The following is an 18,591-nucleotide window of genomic DNA, read 5'->3' as shown; positions in this document are numbered from 1 at the left end:
GGAACACGTCGCAAGATGGCTTGGAGAGGGAGGCGGTGAGGGCTGGAGCTCGCGGGAGGGGATGGATGATCCACCCCAGGGACGGGCGGCAGCGACAGCAAGGCGGCGTGGGGACGAGGAGGACCGGGGCCGTTTGCTCTGCTGCTCCTCCCGTAGTCATCAGACATCGCTGGTGGGTTGGTGCTGAGTCAAAGGGAAATCAGGACGCGGTGGGTGCAGAGGGTTTCCAGCCATGTGCTGGGGGGGGGTGTCGGAGGCCGGGTGGGTTTCGGGGGTGTTTTGGGCATTAAAGCCAACAAAGGAGGATGAGGAGGGTCTTGGCAAGCCAAGGCGATGCAAATCCCAGTTCCCGCAGCACCAGCGCTGAGGGGAGATGCGGTGGTTTATTCTGCTGATGCAGTGAAATCTGGCTGTGGGTGACCCTTTTGGGTATACAAAAAAGTAAAGCGAATTAAAAACAAAAGCAAAACCGAGGAGAAACCAGCCCGTGGGTGTCCACAGCCCCCTGGGGTGACTCAGCCTCGGGGAGGAAGAGCAGTAACCGTCTGGTATCCACAAACTGGTGGCTGCCCTGGGGAAAAAAAAAACCCATTATCTCCAACTATTTTGATAAGCATATGATGGGGAGGGAGTTTCAGACCCAACAGGGCTGCCTAAACCCCAGTTTAACCAAAACAAGCAGCAGAGTTGCCTGAAGACGGGCTTACTCCAGCCCTACAACAGCGGGCAGGGCCAGGGGGATGGATGCTCCTCCCTTGCCGCCCCTGCTCTAGGATCTTGACTGGGGGGGGGGGGAAAGGAAAAAATAAATCACTTCACCAAAAGGTACTGATGCAAACCGGCTGCCGGCGTGAAAAACCGCTCACTTAATGCGCTCAGGGGATTTGCATTCCTGTCTGAGCAAGGTATCGGCTGGGGTGTCGGCGGGGATTCACGCAGCTTTTTCAGCCCCAAGTAATTTAATATCGTGCGGATGGGCAAGTCACATAGAGGTTTTAAGGCAGGAACAGCAGTTTTATATGGGGGAGAGCTTTGCAGACCCATGGCAATTTTAAAAGCAAAGCAAAAAAAAAAAACAACAAACAAAAATATCTCCAAAACAGGGCTCTGCAGCGAGGGCGGGGGTGAGAGCTGCAGGGCCTGGGTACAGAGGCACATCCCGCTACCCTGAATGGAAGGAAAGAGGACATTTGGGGAAGCCAGTGGTTTTTGAGGGGCATTAAGACAAAAATAGCCTAAACAGGGTTGTTGTCTGTGACCGGGGCACGGATCCGGTTTCCAAGGGTGCTGGGGGAAAGCTGTCCCCCATGGGACGGCCACCCGGGGCAGCGGGGCTTTCCTGCGGCAGGCAGGGGCTGAAGAAATTCCTCAAATTAATCCACAGTAAAACCAAGCCGGATGAGTTATTTCAGTGTCTCAGCCCCGCAGGAAGCACGTTAGGGACTTTCCAGCCTTCGGGCCGGGAAGGGGCTCCTGGGTGGCCGGCACCAACTCCCCGGGACCGGCTGGGTGCAAAGGCACCTCCTGAATCCCTGGGGGGATGCGAGCGCCTTCCCCTGCCTCGTCCGGCCCCTCCAAGCCCCTCGCTTGGTCCAGCGTCGGGGGGCCGGGAGCCCAGCGAGCCCGGCGGGACTGGGATGAGCAGCATCTTTCACCCTGCCCTGCCCTGCCTGCTGCGCGAGCCGGCCGAGAGGGGCCCTGGGCAACTCCAAGGGCACTCAGGGCCACCGGGGATTTGCCCGGCGGTGACCAGGGACGCAGGAAACCCACCGCCAGCCAGGATCTGGTCCAAAGATGAAACCACATACGGATGTGAATTGCCTGCTTCGGTCCGGCTGCCGAGAAACCCTCCCTTCCCGGGCGGATCAACGCTCGTCTCCGATGCAGGGAAGGATGGTGAAGAGTCAAAGCCCTCAGCGACGGCACCAACTCGGATGGCAGGAGCGGTTTCATCAGTCTAATTAAATTCAGACTGATCAGCAACAGCACTCACATGGCTCAGAACCTTTCTGGAAACCAGTGGAGGTTTTTATTTGTTTGCTTTAAGTATCATAAAAGCATTGTATGCTTTTATTTGTAGCACCGAGGCACTAAAGAGATAAAAGATCTATAAATATCAGCTGGATGTTATAGATTTAAAAAAAAAAAAAAAAAAAAAAAAACCTCCTTGCTTGCATCTTTTCCAGTAAGCACCAGTGCAATGCGGTCCGAGCAGCCCGGCCTCACGCCTGTTCCCATTTCGATTGGCATCCCAGCCTTCCCTTTGAAATCCTCTGCATCCCTCCAGCTGTTCAACATATTTCAGGCTTGAGTCTCCCCCCCCAGAAACTGCTCCTTTGGTTTCTCTTAAGCTCTCCCGTCTGGTTTTCATAACTGCAGAACACAAGCAGGGACTTTTCCCAGGGTGTTATCGAGGCGGCAGGTCTGCGGTGCCCCGGGGATGCAAACCAGGACCTTCCCCCCGCGGGGAGCCGAAAAAACTCGCCTGGGGGTACCGTGCCGATGGGCTGGGGAGGGAGAGGATGGGAAACACCAGTTTAAAAAGAACTGAAAAAACCCAACATGCCAAATTCACCCCGAAAAAGCTGCCAGGGAGCTGACATCGGTTTGATCAGCATTTTATCTGATCCGTGTAAGAGGCCGCAGCGTTTGCACTTTGGGGGGGGGGGGGGGGGCGTGGTGTGGTTCTTTTTTTAGCTTGACACAGGAGCATCAAAATATTTTCCTAAAGCCCAAATGACTCAGAAAGGCCAACCCCGTATTTTACAGTAACTCAAATATGCAAGAACCTGTCAGATACTGAAATCATTGGGGAAGTTTTCCCTTTGATCCATAGTTAAGAAAAAGACCTGGAAACGGAGTTTCCCTGCGCTGTCAGCTCCCGACGAAGCCACAGATCCCCGGCTGGTGGGAAGGCTCCGGCTGGAGGACCCCCACTCCCCCTCCTCTGAGAAAGCAGCAGTTTGAGCAAATAAAGCATTTGCTCTGGATTTTGGGTGGGTTTTTTGTTTTTTGGGGTTTTTTTTGCTTTTGGTCAGCAGCTGGTCAGCCCCTAATGAGCAAGCTGGGCTTTGATTTCCTGCCTGGGAAAGGGAGCGTAAAAGAAACAGGAGAGGATCTGGCTTAGAAATTTGACTCAGGCAAGCGATCCCGGCTGGGAGCTGCTCCCCTTCGTCCCTCATCCAGGGACGTGTCCCAGAGGGAAGCACCGCATCGACTCGGGGACAAGCCTAAGGGGCCACGGGGGAATTGCAGCGGTGCCCAGGAAAGGTGAAGCCCCCTTGCCCCAGTCTGCCCGGGAAGAGGCACCGCACGCCCCTGCGCTACCCTCCAAACCCGGTTTGCACCAGCCAGGCCTTGCAGGATGGGACAACGGCAGCTGAGCCCCCCCCAGCCAGCTCCCAGACATCTACATCTGCCCCCAGCCACCTCCCCACAGGGCTCCTCTCCCCGTGTGCTCCTCTTAGGGCTTTCGCACTCCCGACGTCGAGCATCCCGAACGCAATCCGTAGTGCCTCATCCCGGCCAGACAAGGCCTGGAGATACTGGGAAGCCCCGGCTGTGCTCCCCACATCCAGCCTGGGAGCAGGATGGGGAGGGTCTCAGCAGCCCAACCTGCGTCACACAATGCATTCAAGGGACTTTCTGGCTGTGTTTAGAGGGGGTGACGCCTTCCCTTGCCCCTTCCCACAGTATTTGTGTGTATTGTCTCCCAGGTGGCAGGGACAGCCGGTCCTCACCTGGGACACATCATAGTAAAAACTGGGTTCCTGGTTTCCCTAATGGCTCTCAGCAGATTTAGGCAGGGGGGCAAAGAGTGAGCTGCTGCTCGCTGTCGGTGGCCTTAAGGAAAGAGTTGTGGGTGTTTTGCTTTTGCCCTGATGAGGCAGCGAGGGTGAGGCAGGCTCTCCGGAATGGTAAAGCTGGAAAGAAGCAGCCCAGAAAGTCTTGGAGAGGCTCTAAGTGTAACGCCAGGAGCGGGGGTTGTGCCCAGGCTCATGCAAAACAGGATGAGAGGGGTCACTGCAACTGGTCCGAGACCAAGCACAGCCCGAACGGGAGATGTCCCTTCCTAGAGCTCGGGTCCCGGCCCACTGAGACCGCCCAGCTCCCCCCACGATGACAAACACCCCGAGATGCTCCCCCCAAAACAAACACACGGTACAAACACCCTCGGCCAGCCCAGACCCCAAGACGTCCCCATCCCTGCCCGTCCTGCCAGAGGGACAGAGCCACCTCCAGCCCCCTCCAGCCCCCTCCATGCTGTGCCCCATCCTGGGCGGCCGTCTGGAGGGACCGCATCCGAGTCACATCGCCTCGCAGCTGAAAAATCACGTGTCGGGCGCTTCAAAGGGCACGGCCTTCCTTATAGCCGAGGGGCTCCCCTGGAACTCGATGGCAAGCCGCCCTGCCGCAGGGTCCGGGTGACAGCCGGGGACGGCTGCTTTATCTCCTGAATGTTTTCTTCCCCTTCCCATAAACAGGAGGAGCGGATGGGAACATGTCTGAGACCGACGGGGAAATGACGGTGGAGGGGAGGGAGAGGGGTGTTAAATCTTCAAAAGCACCAAAGTGCTGGGTCCTGGAAGAGACCCCGAGAGCAGGGAACGTCGCTGGTGGGGGAACGAGCTGAGCAGCAGGGAGAGCACTGGGCGAGCACTTGTAACGTTTTTCTTTTACATAGAGTTGCAAAAAAAAAAAAAGAAAAAAAATCATTTCAATGACCTAAAAGATGAGCGGACTGACCCTCTCAGCCCTGCAGCAGCAGCACGTGGTGGAGACGAAGGGCCCGAGGGTGGTCCTGGCCCTGGGCACAGCGTGGTGCACAGTGCAGGGTCCGGCCCCGACTGCTCCCCCAGCACCCGCAGCCAAACCCCCCGCTATCTCAGATGTCCGCTCGGCCTGGGAACGAGCACATCTGGAACCGACGCCTCCCAAATTGTCCTTCAAGCCCTCTGCAGCCAAGCCAATCCCGGCCGCTTAACGACGTCGTGAATTAATCCAGAGGACAAAAATAGCCCCGCAGGATTTCCTGCCTCCACTCCCTCCCCTCTAACCACACCACAAGGTAAAAGGAAGGAGGAGAAGCTCATAAAGCAGAATTAAGGGAAGGTGCTCCAGCCCATGGTACGTCCCCACATTATCACTCTCATTCCATTTGGAGAGACCCCGGTCTCTTCCCTGCCCACGCACACCCAAAGCACAGCTCATCCTTCCCATCCCATGTGTGCAAAACGCAGGCGTAAGCCCCCCAAAATATGCTGGGCTTCGTTAAATTCAGGTGATTAAATCCCCGGGAAGCACCCGGATGCAGACAGGGTGACAGGCACCTCGCCGCCCGCCCGGCTGCTCTGCGGGAATGGGAGCGAGCCGAAAGTTGATGTGGAATAACTCCAGCTAGAGGGAAAAGGGATGGCCGGGCGAGATGGGCCACAGGTGACTGCGGCACGTTCCCCGTCGTCTGCTGGCTGGGACCGAGGGATTGCCGCCCGGACACGGAGGTGGCCCTGCTGCAGGTGGCCCCGGGACACCAGAGCGAGCATCGCTCGCTGCGGCGGTGGCACGGTGCTCAGTCCCACGGGTGTACAAGAAGCCACCATCGGTTCTCAGTGAGCCCACATCCTAGGGCACGGACATCTCTGTGGACGGGCCGCACAACAAATTCAAAACCGATGGGGAAATTAGAGCAAACACACATCTTGCCACAGTGCTCCGATACACCCGGTGCTAAAATACCCCCCAAATCCAAGAGTTTGTTCTCCGCACCCACACGCTCTGGCTTTCTTTCTCTTTTTTTCAAAAGCAGATCCATCTGCAGTCTGGTCAGAGATAGTAAGTGCTGGGAAGTGCCTCCTGTCTCATCCAGCCCCTCTGCCCATCCCGTGTAATGGGAGGGAGGTTCCTTCCGAGGGAAATTTGGGACTGCTTGCCCCACTCTTGGCTGCATTTGCCTGAGCCCCAGCACAAAGGGGGTCAAGGATGGAGGATGCAAATATACGCAGGGGTGGGAGGAAGGAAGGGCCAGCCCAGAGCCCAGGAGGAGCTGGAGGAGGACCATCACCCCGGGCAGGGGAGGTGGGAGCACCGCGCAGGAGCAGCCCCCCTCGGCACAGCCCCTGCAGAGACCTTAGCAAACTACCGAAGTTTTCACGGCCTTGCTGCTCCTCCTCAAGCACGAGCAGGCGGCTGGCCGTCACCGCCACGCGATTCTGAGAATCCCCCCGTGTTTTCTCCTCCCGCACTTCGCAGGCCCCCACCTTCGCCGACCCGCTGCTCAGTCTCTTTCAGGCCCCGCTCACTTCAGCCCCGCTGCCCTCCCCGCGGGACTCCTGCCCACACCGTGCCGGCTCTGGCCATGGGAATCAGCCACCGTTTTTTGGGTTTTTTCTCTTCTCTGTAACCTTGGAAATCGGAGACCAAGGGAACATCGGCTTCAGCTTCTGTTTAACAACTGCCTCTTATCACTGCTCGCACAGCACAGCCCAGGCGGAAGATAAAGCATTTCCACCGTGATGGATAAACAGAGATCAAGCCTGCCGAGCGGCTTGCCTGGCAATATTGTCCGCTGCCCGGATTTGGGGTGTGCTTCTTCCCAGGCCCCCCGTTCCCTGGCACGGTGCAGGGTCCGTCCGGCCAGGCAGAGCCAAACCCCTTGCTCCCGGCTCAGCCGGTTGTTAACCACTTACTTCCAAACTGCTGCCCGCTTTGTCCCGGCAGCCGCTGCCGAGGGACGCGCCAAGGCTTTTCTCTTGGGGCCGCTGCCGAGCCTTCAGAGCCCAGCGGCTACAGAGCTGCCGTGCTGGGACTCACGTACAACCGGGGTGTGAGAGCTCCCTCCTGCACGGCTCCTCTCCAAAGCCCTTCCTGCTGCTCGTCCCGCCGGAGCTGCATTTTTGTCTTCAGGTTTCGGATGACCCAACGGTGCAGGCTGGACACCCACCTGTGCCCAAACCCCAGCTGCCCCACAGCTGCAGAGAGGCTGGTTTTGTCCCAGTATCCCCCAGCATCCATGGAAGGGGAGGACAAGAGATCAGGGCTGTATTTCCTTTGAGGAAGCTTTGATCCAGAATTTAATCAAGCTTATAGAAATACGACCTTTGGGAAATACAGGAAGGGCCTTCTTAACTGGCCCGCTGGTGGGACATTGGGTGAGACAGCATCTTTGCAGAGACAGTCACTAGATAAACGCCATCTTGGTGCCACCAGCTTGTGTTTGGTGGAAGGGAAAAAGGTAAAAGCTGTTATTTACTCACTAATCCATCCACAGCGTGCTCATTTTGTACGGGAAGGCCAGGGAGATCTGTCATCCAAAGGGCTCTGCCCGAGGCTGATGAGAAAACGTCCATTTACCTGCGGGGACCATAAATCCCCGGTGTTACCTGCGATGCACTCACCCTCGCACCCACTGCGCGTGGGCTCGGGACACTTTGGGATCAGAAGTAGCGTTTGGGCTGTGTTCCCCATTTCTCAGCTCGAGGCCAGATCTGTGCTTGATCTGATCCCAGCTCCAAATTTTTGAGGTGAGCTGATGCTATTTTACTTCTCATAAAACAGCCACGTCCAAAGGAGGATGATGGCAATAAATAGGTTTCTTGCTGGAGCTGCTTTCACTTGTTTTTTAAGCCCTGACTTGGACTCTGAGCCAGGATATTTGGGTACTAACAAGGCACAATGCTCTTAGCCTCAGGGGGATATTTTGTCCATTTAAAAAAAAAATCGTGTCTGGGCCATGGGCAGGAGACATGAGAAAACCTGAAGACACGAACACACAGTTCTTCCAGCCTCTGCTTCCCCCAGAAAGCGATAGCCAGGGCAGGGGGATGCAACACACCTGCGGTTCCTAACACTTCTCCTTCCCCTGCAGTTTAATCACATTTGGCTTCTTGGCTAAAGACGGGATAATTATTTCCAGCGAGGCAGACAATGGTCCAGATGTGCTTCTCCTTTCAGAACTGCACTAACGCTATCGTAAACCCCAAGGAAATACCATTGCCCAGGTCCCAGGCGGCCATCTGGATGGCGGTGGAGCTTTGCCAAGGACTGCCAGCTTTCCCCTACGACTTTATTAAGTTCGAGCAGGTATTTAGTTTCTCATTATCCATCCGCAGGCAACATTTGGAGAGCCACAGCAGCATCTTTCCTTCCTCTGGCAGACAGATGGGGATCAAACCCGGGGTACTTCTGCAAAATCCCGGTGCCGGGAGCTGGTTTCTGCAGTTCTTCTGCAGATACTTCCACCACTCAGGATTTATCGGTGGCTGGATACAGCCCGATCTACGAGAGGTTAAAAAGAATCAAAGAGGCTGGTCCCTAGGTATATCCAGCCCTGAGCATCTGTTTCCAAAACAGAATGTAAACAATTTTATTGTGGCAAGGATTTATTTGTTCTTACTGCCTTGTGTCATACAGCCAAAGGAAAGGAGAGTGCTTTCTCTCTCCTCATAAAGCAGGGTGTGTTTCAGACTCGGACATTTACATCAAGCAAGTGCATGGCTCCTTTCCCATCTTACTGACTACCCCATAGTCACAAATTCGCAATTTCCCTGACTTGTGACCGCCTTGTTCCAGTGCTGGCAAATACGGAGCAGCCAGAGGATATCACTTTACTGGGGTTTTTTTTGCCTCTGTAACAAAACAGACCACAGTGGAACCGGCAGAGAGGAGATGAATGCATCCGTGACACAAGTGGAAATGTGTTATTTGAACTTTCCCCTTGCTCTCCAGCAACCAAATCCTGGCCTCGGAGGTACTGGGGAAATGTATCTGTTTGGCTGCTGTGAATCCTTGCTGGCCTTAATCACTTGACCTTTAAAAAGCCACTGGGTGGGACTCAGAGATGTCTTAAGGAGACATGAGACCTCATCAGCAGCCACGTGCCTTTCGCCAAGCCTTCGGTAAGAAGCGAAGCCTGTTTTGTGTGTGGACTTTGCAAAGTGGCTGAGCCATGACCCAGTTTCCCCTTGCTGGGTACACTACTCCAGTCCTTCCCCGCTGGCCACCTCTTCTTTAAAAGCCTGTAAGAGCACCACCACCTCCTTCCAGTGCGGTCAAAACTAGAGAAAAACCTGGTAATTTGGTTTAGACTCACGCCGCTACAAAATCCACATGTAGAAAGGTTTCTCTCCTCAAGCCAAGCTGAAGTCGGTACCTGTGGTGGTAAATAGGACAGGACTGGTCTCCTGGACTAACAAAACCAGCCCTGCCAGGGCAGGGCAAGAGATTTAACTAAACCAAAGGATTTTTCTCCTCATTCTGCAATGTTAAGCTGGAGCACAGGAGCTCTGGAGGTCAGAAACACAGAGGATAGCACCGTTCAGCTATTAATATCACAGGGCGGATGTACCTTCTGGGTCAGGATGTCCCTACACGGCCGATGGTCAGAAACTGGGAGAATGTGTCTGGATAAGGCTTGTCCAAAACCCGAGGTATTCCCAGGCTGGTCCAGGACCTCTGCTCTGAGCCTCACTAGGGAGAGCTGGGCTGACCCCATGTGGTCACGGCCTTGTTATGGCAGGGGTTTGTTGTTTTAAACAGCCATTGACTATTCACAGTTAACTTAGATAAAATGCAGAATCTTCCTCACATCCACAAAATCTTTCCATCAAGGAAAAAGCACCATGGAGGGAGTTAAGGTAAGCCCCCCCCCGGCTGTCATTTTTCACACCGTAGAAATTTGTCCGCACTCCCAGTTTCACCACTTAACCAAAGCAGCGCTTCCCCATTTCTTTTCCTGCACAGAAGCAAGAAACAGTGTTTTTTTTAGCACAGATGAGACATTCCCATTCCTCTTAATCCCTTAAAACAAAGGAAATAAGGAACAGGCAATTCACACCCAGTTTGTGCCTTTCCCTTGCAATAAAAGGTTAATAGTTCCAGTGATTCACTGACACAGCCCCCAGCCCTGGACAAGCTTGGGGTGAGTATCGCCCCCAGACTTTGGGTGTGCCTGAGCCCAGGGAGGTTGGTGTGTGTCATCTGGTCACTCTGGACCCAAAGAAGTAAAAAATAAGTAATGTTGATTGTTTCCACGGTAACAAAGAGTGATTCATTCTGAGGGTAAAAGGGGAAGAAACACGGAAAATGAAAATCATGTCTCAAAAGCATGTAGTGTAATTATCTTGTTCAGCAGGCCTCCTGTTCCATGCATGCTTTGACCTCAGCTATTTATAAAACAATATAAGGTGATCTCCAAGTTGTTGTTTCTTTAGTGAAGAGGTAGAAGAACGCTCACACGTGCCACCTGCCACCCTGGGGGCTGAACAAGGCCCATCCCAGCAGGTCTTGCCCAAAGGGGAGCAATAGAGCCTCCAGAAGCAATCCCCCCCGAGGCATAAATTATCGAAGCATATGATGCACTCATGACAAAGGCTGCTGCCACCTGCAATTGTTCAGGAGAAAGAGGAACCTTTGTAGAGCCCTTTCATCTGAGCTGTCCCTCCACTGGTACCTGTGAGCCCCTCCTGAGCTGCAATCAGCTCTGGGTTAACACAAGCAGCCCTCCAAAGCAACCAAGAAGCTTCCTGGAGTAACTCTGGAGGCCAAACCCCAGGGAAACCGCAGGGAAACGTATGCAGAGCAGCCAGCAATTACACCCTGCGAGCTGCCTAATGATCTGTTGCTTCTGAGAAGCATCATACAGATGTTCACTGACCTCACATGGCCTGGGGCTCAATTTTACCTTTCCCCCAGAAGAAAGTCCTGCAGTCAGTCAAAACAAATACCAAAATCTCTACGGTAAGGGCAGCTGGCTGACAAACACCCTAAAAAGCTGTGAAGAGAAAGCAGGCACGGATGATGAAGGTGTGACCCAGCAAAGACCCCCCCTCATACCCCACTGAAGGGGAAATCACCCCCCATGCTGAGGGACACTGCCTGCTCCCCAGCCACCCGCCTCGCTCCTGGGGGCACGCTACTTCAGAGAGACGGAGCCATTTTCTTCTAAAACCCTCCCAGGGAACGGCGAACGCCTCAGCCTTCGCGCCTCTGAGGCGGAGCGGGGCCACTCGCTGGCTCCCCACCAGCCTGAGACCCGGCCGGCCGGCCTCGCTGCCTTCACCCTTCCTCCCGCCGAGCCCCCCGGGGCCGCCACCGGGGTGAAACGGCCCTTGCGGCCCGGGGGGTGTCGGGGGGGCTCCGCGGGAAGGACGGGGCCGCACAGGGACAGCTACCTCCGAGGAGCCGGCGCCATCTTGGCTCCGCGCGCTGGAGCGCTACGTGCGGCAGGGGCGGGGCCTGTGTCAGAGAGGGGGCGTGGTCATCCCTCCCACCATCCAATCCTCGCGCAGGGGCGGGGCTGTTCCCGGAGGTCGCAAGGCCGGCGCGGGGGCGGTCCGGAGTTCCGGGCGCGCGGAGTCGGGGTGGGGCTAACGGACGGCGCCGACGGGCGATGATTGGTTGCGCTCTGGCGTGCGTGCGTACCGGGTCCCGCCCCCCCTGCCACGTCCGTGCGGCGCCTGCGGCGGAGCCGGTGCGGGCGGCAGTTGGCGCCGCGGCCTCGTGCGCGGGTGAGTGCGGGCGCCTCCTCAGCGTCCCTCCTGAGGGGCCGTGTGGGGGCGGGACTGCCGGGACCCCGCCGAGGGGCCGGGTGTGGGGTGAAGGGGTGGGGGGACACCCCCCCCCGAGGGGCTCTGTGGGGGGGGTGGGGGGACACCCCTCCCCCCCCCCCCCCCGGGGGGCTGCTTCAGCTGGGGGAGGCCGTGAGGGCCCCGCCGAGGGGCCGCGCGTGGGGGTGTCCGGACCCCGCCGGGGGTCTGGTTCAGGTGGGGACCCCGCCGAGGGGCCGTGCGGGGCTCTGTCGCCCCGTCCCCCGCCGCGTGGGACCCGGCAGAGCTCTGGCCCAGCACCCACCGGCCCCCCCGGCAGGAGATCCCGATGGGGGGGGACCCCAGGCGTACCGTGCTCCTTCCCCGGGGGCTTCCCGGAACGGAGCAGAGGGAGGTGGGCTAGGTGAGAGGGGGCCGAGCGTGTCCCGGGTGCGCTGGCACGGCCCCGTCCCGCTCCCGACACGGGTGGGGAACCCGGGATGCTCCGGGGGACACTTGGGGTGTGTTTCCTGGAGGGAAAAACTGGCGACACATTGAAACAGGCTGGAGCTCTTCTTTCTCATCGTACGTTGATCCTTTTAATTGGCCAACACATGTTTATGGAGTAAGTCATATTCCTGACTCCAGAAAATGCGTGAAGCTCCAAACTTCCTGGTCCAGCTGTGCTGGGCGTAATTTGAAAAATAACTCTTAGTTTGTCACTAACTGCCTGAAGGACATGCAAAAATTTATTTCCTTCATGTGCTTTTCTTCTGCTGTGTGTGCTTGGTATTTTGTCACCCGGAGCTGAAATTAATTAGATTTATTTTATTCTGTACAGGACACTGAATGTCATTATGAACCCTCATGGGTTCTAGGAAGGCTTTGTAATGGGACAGGGTAACGGCAGCATTACAATAATTGAGATCTAGGAACAGAGATGCCAAACATATCGCTGGAACCAGGGAGACTTCAGTTTTGCGTAGCAGTGACATAATTAATACGTGGCGATGGGCTTGCAATCCTTTGCACGTGTCGGCGTGATCTGATCGCTAAAGCTCAGGACTGAGGCTCCAAAGACCTGGATTCTCACTTCTGACTCTCCCATCTATGGAAATGTTTTTCTTTGCATTTCATTTTTTTTCTCCACTGTTTCGTTTTGCAGAGTCATGTGGGATGAGAATTTGTATTGTTGTTTAATTGCTCTAACAGCAATTTTCTTACTTTTATATGCAAGATTGAGATGAGAATGGGGATTTAAAGACCAGTGTATACCACCAGGTGGCATAAAATGAGATTTTGTGGTTGTTTGAGTTTTGGGGGGTTTGTGGGTTGGTTTTTTTTTTTTAAGAAGCTTTTTCGGTTTGGTTTCCAGAGCCACCTTCAGTTTTGAGGCTCGCATGCTGCAGTTACGCTGAGATGCTCCATAGCTAACATCCTCTGTACTTTCTCTGGGCAGCTTAACAGGGCTGTAAGATGTCTTACGTATTTGGGATGAATACTTTTCAAAATTATTCTTTCTGATGTTTATTTGGCCTGTCCAACAGTGCACGACTACTGTATCTTTCATGGTGCGCTTAAGTTATTTTGAAGATGTATAAAGAACTTAGGAGAAGTTCCCATGATACGCTCTGTTCTTACCCAAAACCTGACCAGGTATTCCACAGGTGACAAAGTAAAAATTATCTTCCTGCATTTAGCGATGAGGAAAATTTATCCCTTAGCTTCCTCTTATGCCTAATTCTGAATAATACACAGTTCCTGAATCTCTCTTTAATCATTAACAGGTGTCTCACCATCCTCCTAGCAGTATCTGCGCTGTACAGCTGAGATGGCATTAGGTTTTGTAAATATACTGAGCAAACACAACTGCATGAGAACCACAGCACAGGCTGAAAGGGTGCATGCAGGCTGTTGCATCATCTGTGTTTTCATATGTGTGATGTCACTAAATATTTATGCGATGGGACTGGCTGAAAAAAGTCTACTATTCCTACCATCAGCCTTAAATGGAAAACTAATGCAAATCATAGATGATTTGCGTTAGTCTGATCTCCTGTATACTCAGTAAACAGTATTTTAGGGAAGTTTCTTGAGAGTGCGAGATGCTTTCCTTTTCAGAGGGCTATGCAGGGTCACTATCCTATAGTCAATGTCTTACCTGTTTGCTGCTCCCCCCCCCCCCCCCCCCCCCCCCCCCCCCCCCCCCCCCCCCCCCCCCCCCAAGAGAAAAACCTTCCCGGATGAACATGAAAGTGCCACACATGTTGACTTTAGATAACGTGCACGGCATCAGTGTGTGCGCTCTTTGTTTAACCCAGCGGCCTAGTCCGGTGAAGGTTGAGGAGCTTCAATTGCAGATAAAGTGAACAGCCGTTCTGGTTTCGTTCACCTTTCTTTACGTCCCTGAGGAACATCACATGGGATGATATAACCAGGGGAAATAGCATTTTTAGAGACTAAAAGAAGAGCAAACCAAAATGTTCCTTACTCATGTGCGTTCTGTTCCAGAACACCTGTTGCAGCCATGATGCCTGTTGCAACTGTGATGCCTGATGACACGCCGATGTTTGACCCAAATATTCTGCATGAACTTGACTGGAGTGAGAACACGACGACGTTTTCTCCTGCTATTTCTCCTTTAGATCCAGGAGATGGCCTAGTTTTGAGACCGCTTTGCACAGCTGATTTAAATCGAGGTAGAATCCTGTTTAAAGATCACCAACCAAAGCTGGGTGCTGAACTAGATAATGTGTATTTCTGCATGATCTCTCAATAGATTAGGATTGCTTGTTTTATCTGATTTGGGTTATTTTTATCAGTAAGGAATTTGAGTGCTTGGCACTGTGGATTGGTGCTGTGTTGGGTGACCCTCAAAATTGGCTTTACTGTTTTAATAACCTCAAAAACAATCTTAAAATTCAAGCCAAATCTTCCTATTCACCACAGCTTTAGAGAGGGAGTACAGTTATTCATACTGTTCTCTTTTATATTAATGTGAACCAGCGTATTATTCATAGTGCATGGAGACAACTTTAATTCTTCATAATTTCAGGCTTATACTTTTCTTGCTTGAATGTATGCATCTTCTGCGCTCAAGCTGTGGTTTGCTGCTCATGCATTAGCTGATCCTTCAGCATTGCTCAAGGCGAGAGCTTGATTTTTAAGATTACAGTCTAGTTCTATAATATGCAGAGCACAGGCTTTTACACAGAACTGAATTGGATGGTGCCGTAGGGATGTTAACTCTCCGTACAGCCGTGCCAGGTTGTTCTGGGCTATTTGGAGCCAATTGTATGTCTCTGTCCCTCGCTGAAGGTTGTTCCCCCCTTCTCTTCTTTTATAACAGGTTTTTTTAAGGTTCTGGGTCAGCTGACTGAAACTGGAGTTGCAAGCCCAGAGCAGTTTATCAGTGAGTATATCGTTATTTCTTGGCATTTCCATGGGGGTTGTGGGAACCAGAGGGTACTGATGCTGATGGCAAAGCTACTTGGGTGTGAGGCTCCCGACTGCCTGATGCCAGAGGGATTTATTAGTTCAGCTCCCAAGGCAGCCTTTGGCACTCGGCGTTGGCTCCAGTTGCAGCTATCCCAAAGGGCTTCTTGGCTAGGACAGGCTTAAATTGTATACCTGCTTTTGAGACTGAGCTTTAGATACCTGGCAGAAGGGACTACTGGGTGATGACTTGTTTTGGCTGAATTATTGCAGCACTGGTGGCAAGGCAGAGGCTTGCCTTTGATCGTAGCTCAGCACTGTCCTGAGCTTGCTTCACTGGTTGGACTGAGATGTAAGAAAACTTAGCAGTGCTGCCACCTTCATCTGCGGAGACTCTGAGGAAGGAGGATTCTCTTGGCAGCTGAGGAAAAGGCATTTGTTTAATTTCTGTGTTTTCCTGGCTCTGGTTAATCTGACTCTGAGTCTTTCAGGTTCTGGGGTCTTCAGGTGCATCTTCCTTGTGATCCCGAACCCTGCAGTGATCTGCAGGCAGAAGCTGTTGCAAGCGTTAGACTTCACAGCGATTTAATCTGAGATTAACAGTGACTGTTCCGCTGTCTGTCTGCTCTCACAGAAACCTTTGAGCACATGAAGAGATCTGGCGATTACTACGTTACTGTCGTAGAAGACACAAATCTTGGACAGATTGTCGCTACAGCAACGCTGGTGATAGAACATAAGTTCACTCACTCCTGTGCAAAGGTATATTCTCTCACTGAAGCTGTAAAGTGAGGAAAAAGATCCTGTCCCCTGACTCCCTGGCATGTTATTTTTACAGCGTCACTGTGTGATGAAGTACCTTCTGAGTCAGTGACAAAGGCGCTTTAAAAATATCTCCCATCCTTGGCTGCTCAGCTAAATAGTAAAAGGGAGTTTTGGCTTTTCTTAAGGAAAAAGAGCAATTTGATATCTGTCCCCTTCTCCCTCCCAGTGAGCTTTTAACTAGTCAGACTTGGTTCTGACGGAGCAGATGGCCAAGGATCTCGCTGCCTTGGAGTCCCAGCTAGATGTGTGAAAACAGGGAGCTGGAGAGATACAAATCCCTCGGCAGGGAAAGGCTGCGGTGGGACTGCAGCTCCTGCCGGCTGCGGCGAGGGGCGTTACGAGCGGGTAGGCCACTGGAGTTGTGTCTAAACACACTGTGGAAAAATCCAAGCGTGATGTGTAGCGCAGTAGGGAAACTAACACAACGGTGTTCTGTTCGACTAACGCCTGCCTCTATTTTCACAGAGAGGAAGGATAGAAGATGTTGTAGTAAGCAGGGAGTGCAGAGGAAAGCAGCTTGGGAAGCTGTAAGTATTTGCCACCTTTGCTGTTCATAAAATTGTCTGTGAGACGCTGGTACTTTGCTCTTTTTTTTTTGGGGGGTGGGGAGCGAGAGGATAGCAACTATCCTGCGTAGTGAAGAAAGTGCAGAGTGCTGTCAAACTTCAGTGCTGTAGGTCTGATAACTTCAACTAATTAAATGTTAATTGATCCAGCATTCAGGGCAGTTTCATTTAACCGTTGGTTTTCTGTCTCTTTCAGACTAACGTCCACCCTGACATTGCTAAGTAAGAGACTGAACTGTTACAAAATTACGCTTGAGTGTCTGCCAAAAAATGTGGATTTCTATAAGAAGTTTGGCTATTCGGTATCTGAAGAAAACTACATGTTTCAACGGTTCTTTAATTAAGAACTTCTAGTCCTTTTTTTTTTTTTTTTTTTTGGTAAAGACTGTTGGTGGAGGAGCTTGTGCTACAAACATTCTCTTCATGGAAAATTTATATAGTTTATTGCTGCAAATATAATGATCCCTATAAATAATGAACATCAAATGTGTAAATCCTGAAAAAAAAAAAAAAATTACTGACAATTTAGAAGGGTCCTTTGGGTTAGGAAATAAGAGCTTAGAACTAATTTTTACTACTGTTCAGTCTAAGTGAAGCTTTTTTGTTCTAGCTGAGTTACAAAGGACTCTTGTTAAAGGGATGGTTTTTAACCAAAGGTATATATTTTTATCTCAAATTTTTTCTTGCATTGTATTTTTCTAAAGGTTTGCGCTTCTTTTCTCAGTAGTTGAAGTACAGCTCGTGGGATTGCGCTCCTGCCTGTACTTGACCGAAGGATGATGTAGCTCGGGTAGGGATGATGCTTCTCGTGCAGAATTAGTGATACAGAATGGGCATTTGTTCTGTTCTTCCCGTGAAACCTCACTGTCGATGGGAGCGTGCCGAAAGTTTTACAGGCAGTTTTCCAAAACTGAATTTGTTACTGTTCATGCGGGTAGGGGAGAATCCTCGTGGGCTCTGCTAAAGCTGATGTTCTGCATCTAAAAACAGATGCGTACTTCTTACCGCAGGGGTCCTGCACTTTAGCTGATAACTTAGTTGGTTTTCAGGATAATTAACTTGTTTTCTGACAAAATAACCTGATGGTTTGCAATGGGGCAAAGGTAACTGGGAAACTGGAACGTCTGACAGAGAGTAGGGCTCTGGCCAGCACTCAGCAGGAAGGTGGTTCAGCTTCACCAACTGGCTGTACACAAACTCCTGTGGGCCGTGGTTTTGCTGGTAACAGCTTCTGCCTTCAGCATAGCAAACCAGCAGAGAAATCCCAGATCAGAAATCCCTGATCCTGATTGCTGCTGCTTTGGAGCATCCCTCTTACTATAAGATTGGATAAATAATTTTAGCACTTTTGCCGGTGACGGCAAGCAAATAATGTACAAAGTCCTGGTTTCAACAGTAGGGTTTTGTGCGAAGGGAGTGACAAATCCTACGTCTGTGAATAGGGCATTATAAATTGGTGAAGGTTCGTACAGAACAGCCAGTCTTGTTTGTGAACAGTTAGGCCTTACAAAATGTTCTTTTGTTGTGGTGTGGAGAGCTACTTTAAGCTGTGGTGGGGGTTCTATTTAATGTTCCTGATGGTACTCCACTCAATATAGTGTTTCCTTGGTGATGTCTGTTTTATTTATTGATTAATTTTTTTTAAAAAAAAAATCTTTGTTTAAGCTGAATAAATGAAGACTGCCAAATATATCTGATCCATTTGTTGTATTGCTGTGCCTGGCGGTAGGTATCCAGGGTGAGCGTGTACGTGTTGTCTTTCAGAACAGTACCGCCTGCTGCAAATACCTCGGTTTTCCTTTCCTTAAGACTGAAAAGAACAGTTTTTGAGATTCCATATTGACTTTAAACATGTGTCTGATGTACACTTGCATCTTTGCAAGTATGCCTTCTGTGAAATTCTTGGCTCATTGTGGTGGTGAAGCCTTTGCCTGCAGGCACAGACCCCAGAGGTGTGCATCCAACCAGGACACCAGCCCAGGGCTGCCAGGACTGCTGAGAAAACACCTCTCAGAGCCAGGCTGAAGTTTCTAACTGGCTCATTCCCTGCATTTAGGCTTAGGCACCCCACTTTCTTAGGCTTGAGCCCCAACTCTGAACTGATTGTATAAAATCAGCTACTGATACTGACAGAGGTGGATTTTTCTTGTCTTTCACAATTGTAATTAATTCTGAGTTTCCACTACTTTAAAAAGTGGATTATTTGAATTCCATGATATCTTTACCATCTAAATAGCTCCAGG

The 18,591-nt window shown here is 51.9% G+C and overlaps 1 protein-coding gene across 1 annotated transcript; it reads left to right on the top strand.

Annotated features, from left to right (window-relative positions):
• Window positions 1-11,390: 11,390 nt before the first annotated feature.
• GNPNAT1 (glucosamine-phosphate N-acetyltransferase 1) lies at window positions 11,391-18,040 on the top strand. The gene is made up of 6 exons (XM_075753212.1): window positions 11,391-11,504; window positions 14,034-14,221; window positions 14,872-14,934; window positions 15,592-15,719; window positions 16,248-16,309; window positions 16,545-18,040. Exons 2-6 carry the CDS (start codon window positions 14,050-14,052, stop codon window positions 16,690-16,692), a joined length of 573 nt encoding a protein of 190 aa, XP_075609327.1. The 5' UTR covers window positions 11,391-11,504; window positions 14,034-14,049; the 3' UTR covers window positions 16,693-18,040.
• Window positions 18,041-18,591: the final 551 nt, after the last annotated feature.

The sequence above is a fragment of the Balearica regulorum genome, chromosome 5 (assembly GCF_011004875.1).
Source record: "Balearica regulorum gibbericeps isolate bBalReg1 chromosome 5, bBalReg1.pri, whole genome shotgun sequence".
NCBI lineage: Eukaryota > Metazoa > Chordata > Aves > Gruiformes > Gruidae > Balearica > Balearica regulorum.
This window is presented reverse-complemented; position numbering and strand designations above follow the sequence as displayed.

Excerpts from the sequence above, each read along its gene's own strand:
- GNPNAT1 (XM_075753212.1), top strand. The coding sequence starts at position 14,050 with ATGATGCCTGTTGCAACTGTGATGCCTGATGACACGCCGATGTTTGAC. Across the intron at positions 14,222-14,871 it reads CACAGCTGATTTAAATCGAG|GTTTTTTTAAGGTTCTGGGT; the intron begins GTAGAATCCTGT and ends CTTTTATAACAG. Across the intron at positions 16,310-16,544 it reads GGAAAGCAGCTTGGGAAGCT|ACTAACGTCCACCCTGACAT; the intron begins GTAAGTATTTGC and ends TGTCTCTTTCAG.